This window comes from Hipposideros armiger, unplaced genomic scaffold, assembly GCF_001890085.2.
Source record: "Hipposideros armiger isolate ML-2016 unplaced genomic scaffold, ASM189008v1 scaffold_23, whole genome shotgun sequence".
In the NCBI taxonomy this organism is placed as follows: Eukaryota; Metazoa; Chordata; class Mammalia; order Chiroptera; family Hipposideridae; genus Hipposideros; species Hipposideros armiger.
Genome location: NW_017731373.1, coordinates 6,424,899 through 6,431,204, shown reverse-complemented (window position 1 = coordinate 6,431,204; position 6,306 = coordinate 6,424,899). Strand labels below are relative to the sequence as shown.

Below are 6,306 nucleotides of genomic sequence, written 5' to 3'. Positions count from 1 at the left end.
CAGTGGTTGGGGGGAGGGGGGTTGTTATTTTGTGAGGGTGAAAAGGGTAACTATTGCATTGTTCTGTACACCTGAAACTAACAATAAAAAAATAAAAAAATAAATAAATGAAAATAAATAAAATAAAATACTTCCTTGATTTATCAAATTAAGAAGAAAAAAAGTCTTTAGACTCCTTCTTTATACTGTTATCTATTAGCACAAACACAAATTATATTGTTATGTTTTTCAAGTAGAAAACAGAGGTTTTGTAAACATATAAGTGTCAGTGCTACTCAAGCTGCTCATCCACAAACTATTTAGTACCACCCAGGGATTGTTGGGATAAAGAGCTTGCACCAGAATGAATGTTAATCAAAGCACTGCTTCCTTCATCAAGAAAGTTGGTGGGGGGATTAAATGGTTAACTAGTGACTTAGTTGATTCATATTCCGGTGTAAGATCCTTATTTCACTGTAGACCCTTACTAACCAGTTTGCAAACCAGTAAAGCTCTACATAACAGTGGTCCTCTTGAACACCTGATTGACTGCTCATATAAATGTCAGTTTATTTTTTATGAAGAACTTACATTGGGATAATATTCCATCACAAGCAAATACTCCATGCGTCCATCTGCAGTGACTCTCTCATCTCCAACTATAAAGCGAGCAATGTTGTCATGTTCCATCAAAGGCACTCTGTAAATGTTCTTCTCATTGATAAAATTCTGACGGTTTGCAAAGGAAAACACTTTTACAGCAACTGGACGCTCATCTAAGGAACCTTTGTATACTGCTCCGTATCGACCCCGGCCAATCAGCTGCAAATTTGTTTTAAAGAAAGCAAGGTATTAATTCATATCACAACTGAATAATCAAATTTACTAAATAAAGTGTAAATCTATATGTGTGCCACAGCTCTCTATTGCTTAAAGTTTAAATTACTCCATTATCAAGGAACTAATAAAATCCACATCTCATATGGCTCAGGAAGCTCCTATGAGACCCACCCCTTCCACAAATAGCAACTATAAACTCTGAACAAAATTGTAAAACAAAATCTAAAAGTGTTGGAGAATGAACAAAAAGAGGTAGATTCTGAGGAAGTCAACACTTAGAAGAAAGGAATGGTACAGGATGAGCTACCCATTTTTATAGCTTTTAGCTTGAGAGCAGGCTGGATTCAGCACTATGCAGTGGAGCTAAAAAAGCAGTACAAAATCGAAAATCTTTCTGGCCCCAAGAACCAGAGGGCAAAATTTGGTGCAGCCACGGTTTCTGGAAAGTGAGGAGAGAATTCCAGAATGGAGAGTCAGAGAGGGGAAAACCCAGCGAATGCATGGGACAAATTCCAACTAAAGACAAAATAAATGAACTGAGATTTGAGCTTCTGCCCAGGACGAGTTTGCAGTATGTCCAATCAAGATAACCAACCGCATACTAAAACAAACATTGAAAACGAACACACTTCAGAAGAAGCTAAAGAACACAGGTCTCCATAATATAACACACACAACATCAAGGATACAATAAAAAAAATACTCAAAATACACAAAGAACCAGCAAAATGTAACCTGTTACCTTTTTTGGTCTCTGAGGATTTCTCTCACTTTTTACTGAAACAGGTTAGGGATTTACCACCAATTATTTAAGGACATTTGCTATATTTCATTCACTATTTCTAGGTTAAAATTTAACGAACAGATAAACTGCCCTTTAGAAAGGTAATAATACATGGTTAAGTCAGCAATGTTTAAGAGTGTTTATTTTACTCAATCTAGGATGAAATCCTATAGTTTTAATTAGTATTTTTTTCAATTTAAGTAAATTGGGCATCTTATTATAATTTATTAGCCACACTTCTTTTGTGAATTGGCAGTTCATCTCTTTTGTCCATTTTTTATGGATTATTTCTTTCATGCTGATTTATACTAGCTCTTTATCAATTCTTTGTTTCTATGTTGAAATACTTATTTTGAATTTGGCTTTTACCTTTATTATATTTTTCTTCCAAATGGAAGGTTAAAATATTTTATATACTTAAATCTATCATATCTATTATTGAACAGTCTCTGGTTTGGGGATCATAGTTTATTTATCCTATTGATCACAATAAAACTTTTAACACAGGTTCTGAGAAATCACCAAATGAAAATTAAATTCTATGGAATATATAATAGTTGTATATACTGATAAAAAAATACAATATATTCACAGACAAGAAATATTTATTTGGCACCTACTATGGATTCCTTGCCTGGCACATTATTCTTAGCATTTCACGTATCTTTACTTCCATACTCTGTTCAAGTCTGTACTCAAAGATCATTTCCTTTCTATTGGGTTGTCGGAAAAGTCATGACGCATTTTTGCAACGAAAAACATAGGAAAAAATATATCATGACATTTCCGACAATCCAATAAATATACTTTAATAACTCCCTTTCCATAACTTTATCTCCTTATCCATTTTATTTTTCTTCATAGCACTTACTACTACTTGAAATAATATACATTCGTGTACCTGTTTGTAGACTCTCTCCCACTAGCATATAAGACTCAAGAGAGATATCTGTACTGTTCGTCTACATTCTCAGTGCCTAGAATAGGCCTTGGCACTAAACTGATGCTCAATAAATGCTTGTTGAATAAATGAACAAATGATTCAGTGAATGAATGAAGTTTCTCAGATACGGGCGCAGAAAGAACAGTTCATAATCTAAAAGCAATCTTACCTCCAAAAGTTTCAGATTATCTAGGTCAAGAGAGGGCTCTGATGCTGCTGCCTCCATCATGTTCATACTGTGAAGACCTTGTTTACGGTCTCCTATAGGAACAGGCAAAAGAAGTTATTAATGCATGTGTATCTTCAAATGAAGATCTTTATTAAACATTTTATTATATTACTGTTAAAAATAAAAGCTACAGAAGGACAGGTAGCAAGACTTATACCTCATGTCAATGGAAGTAAAACTATTAACTAAACTATAGGAATCATCTATATACAAAGATAAATGATAACATGAAAGCTGAATTCTGAGATGATTCCAGCAACAGACCTCATTTAAAACCTTAAGAAATATTGCCAAAACATTAAAGATAGTTTTATTAAAGTTATTCAAGTCAATAATGAGTGCTGATTTTCTAAAAAGCTCATCAACCTAAATTATTAGAACCAACTGGACATTTGATGATACTGAGGAATTACTGTTATTTTTTTTTAAGATGTGAAAATGGTATTGTGGTTATATATACATATATTTTAAGTCCTTCTATTTCAGATAGTACTAAAGTATTTATAAATAAATGAATGCTATCTGTGATTTCTTCAAAACAATCCAGTGGCACAGAAGGGTTTAGTGAGTGGGGTAATAGATGATACATAGATTTGGTAATCATTGAATCTAGGTAATAGATATTCTGTATATAGTGTATATATAGTGGAAAAAGTTTGTTAAGACAGAAAGATGACAGCTACTGTAGCACAGAGGTGGTTTTTAGCATGGAGTTTTTTTGGGTTTTTTTTAAAGATTTTTATTGGGGAATTGGGGGAGGGGACCAGCCTAGTTGTTGTTCTTCAATCTTCGTTGTGAAGGGCACCCGTCGCCATCTGGCTTCCCATCAGCAGCTTGTGGCCTCTAAGTTCAAGGTGACCAATTCAATCTTAGTTGCGGGTGGGCGTAGCCACCAGGCCATGCAGGAGTCAAACTCGGCAGCCTTGTTGTTAAGAGCGCATGCTCTATCCACTGAGCCATCCAGGCGGCAGCTCAGCTCAAGGTGCCCAATTCAGTCTTAGTTGCGGGTGGGCGTAGCCCACCACTGAACAGGCAATCTTGTTGTTACACCAGATGAGCCATCCTGCCACCTGTTGGCAGCTCAGCGACAGCTCAGTTTGGGTACAGCATCACTGGCCCATGTGGGAATCCAACCAGCTGCCCTGTTGCTCAGAGCTCGCACTCTTAAGCTAACTCTTAACCAACTGAGCCACTCAGCCGGCCTGTATGGAGATTTTTTTAAAGGAGAAAATAAATTTTGATTAAATGGCATGTTTAATAAACAACAGGATTTATTGTTAAGTGATATTTTTACCTGTCAGCATCCTGTATCCGAAGCATAAGGCAACTATCAAAACAGCTAATACAGAGACTGATGCCAAAGCAATGATTATTGTTTCATCTCGGTTAAATGAATGAGGTGGACCTAAAAGAAAACAAAATTTTAAAATGTAGTTATTCTTAAAGAAGATGTGGTACATATATACAATAGAATATGACTCGGGCATAAAAAAGAACAAAATCTCACCATTTGCAACATGGATGGACCTAGAGGGTATTATGCTACGTTAATTAAGTCAGATGATAAAAGCAAATACGATATAATTTCACTTATATGTGCAATCTAAAAAGCAAAATAAACAAACAAAACAGAAACAGACTCATAGATACAGAAACTGATGATTGCTAGATTGGAGAGGGTTTGGGGGACTGGATGAAAAAGGTGAAGGGATTAAGAAGTACAAATTGGCAGTCACAAAATAGTCATGGGGATGTAAAGTACAGCATAAGGAATATAGTCAATAATATTGTAATAACTATGTATGGTGTCAGGAGGTACTAGACTTATCAGGGGGATCACTTCATAAATTATATAAATGTCTAACTACCATGCTGTACACCTGAAACTAATATTGTGTGTCAACTGTAACTGAACAAAATTTTTTTAAATATGGTTATCCTTTTGTTTTAGTATTTTTTTATATACTGACAGAAAGGCTGTATCAATATATAGTGAAATCAGCAATATTTTAACATCAAAGGAAATGAAAAAAATTAATTGTGATAACAGCAAATTATATATTTCATCATAGATTATTTTATATAGATTTGTAACACTGAAACACCTGTTAGTTATGCTCCTAATTATTAAAATATCAACTATACCATGGAACAACACAGACAGATTAGTATAATACAAGTATTTAAGAGAACAGTTTTTGGAATCACATTTAGTATTAAATCTTGACTACGCCGCTCTCTCAATGGCCTTTAGTTTTTTTACTTTTCTGATCTTCAGTTCTCTCATTTGTAGAAATAGTACTCTCTACCTCACAAATCTTCTATGAGGCTTAGATGCAAGTCTAGTACTTCATATAGTGTTGAGTATATATTATCTACACAATAAATGGTAGTTACACTTATCAATACTGATATTACCATTATTGATGAAAAGAACATGTTTTACAGACAGTTAAATCTGAACTGGACTTGAAACTCAGTTCTTCTACTTACTGTATGACCATTGAAAAATTTCTTCACCTGCCTGAGCCTAAGTTTATTCACTTGCAGAAAGGGAACGCATATATCTAAATCACAGGGCTATTATGAGCATGCAATCCATTTTATGTGTTAGTTCCCTTCTTTGGATCAGATCATATCTAGAGAAACACGTTTTAGGATGGATGTCCACAAATGGAGTACATCCAGAAGACATAAAAGTATGAGAACTCTGAAATGTGATGGATAGAAAAAACTGGAACTGTGCAGTATGGAAAAAGAGAAAATTTGAGAGCATATGATAGCTATCTTCATGTGGAAAAATGAATTGTAGCTAGAGAATAACAAGATCCAATTAGTGTGTTCATGGAAAGCAGTTTTTAGCTCTGCATACAAAAGAACGTATGGCTTATAAAAGTGCTGTCTAAAATGTAATGTGTCACTCTATGAAATAGCTGTTCATATTTTTTTTTAACTGGAGGTATTCATGCAGTATTTGGTAACAATGACCAGAGGCTGGGCATGGTAACTGCTAATATCCTTAATCATTCTTTACACGCAATCAAAATCAAGCATACTGTACTCTAAGTCTTTCTCACTTTGGACACTATAATTATGTGTTATATCAAACTAGAAGCCTCTATGGCAATATCAGAAGCTTCTATGGCAAAGAGTTCCTCAGGTGGGCATTCCTGTTCTAAATGAATGTATTTGTCTCATTCAAATCAAGCACATGAATATTAAAATGTCAAAACAATATTTCTACAGAGGGATCTATTGAAGCACTGTAATACTCATTTAACTTGCAGGACATTTAATGGATTTTTATAGACTTTATCATATTCATAAGTGTACCTACTTTTAACATACAGAATAAGCTATAGGAAGAAAGTTACATATAAAAACTCATTTTACCATCAGATATCATCTCTCACACACTAGGATGGCTATAATTTAAACACACACACACACACACACACACACACACACACACACACACACACACATACATAGAAAATAAAAAGTGTTAGGGGGCCGGCCGAGTGGCTCAGT

General features: G+C 34.6%; 1 protein-coding gene across 1 annotated transcript in view; it reads right to left on the bottom strand.

Moving 5' to 3' along the window:
• BMPR2 (bone morphogenetic protein receptor type 2) overlaps nucleotides 1-6,306 on the bottom strand; it is a 149,575-nt gene that overhangs the window by 29,474 nt on the left and 113,795 nt on the right. Inside the window, exons 5-7 of the mRNA XM_019635710.1 lie at nucleotides 4,070-4,180; nucleotides 2,716-2,807; nucleotides 571-801 (exon numbers count right to left, since the gene is read on the bottom strand). Coding sequence (XP_019491255.1) covers nucleotides 571-801; nucleotides 2,716-2,807; nucleotides 4,070-4,180 — 434 coding nt within the window. The remainder of the gene's footprint in view (nucleotides 1-570; nucleotides 802-2,715; nucleotides 2,808-4,069; nucleotides 4,181-6,306) is intronic.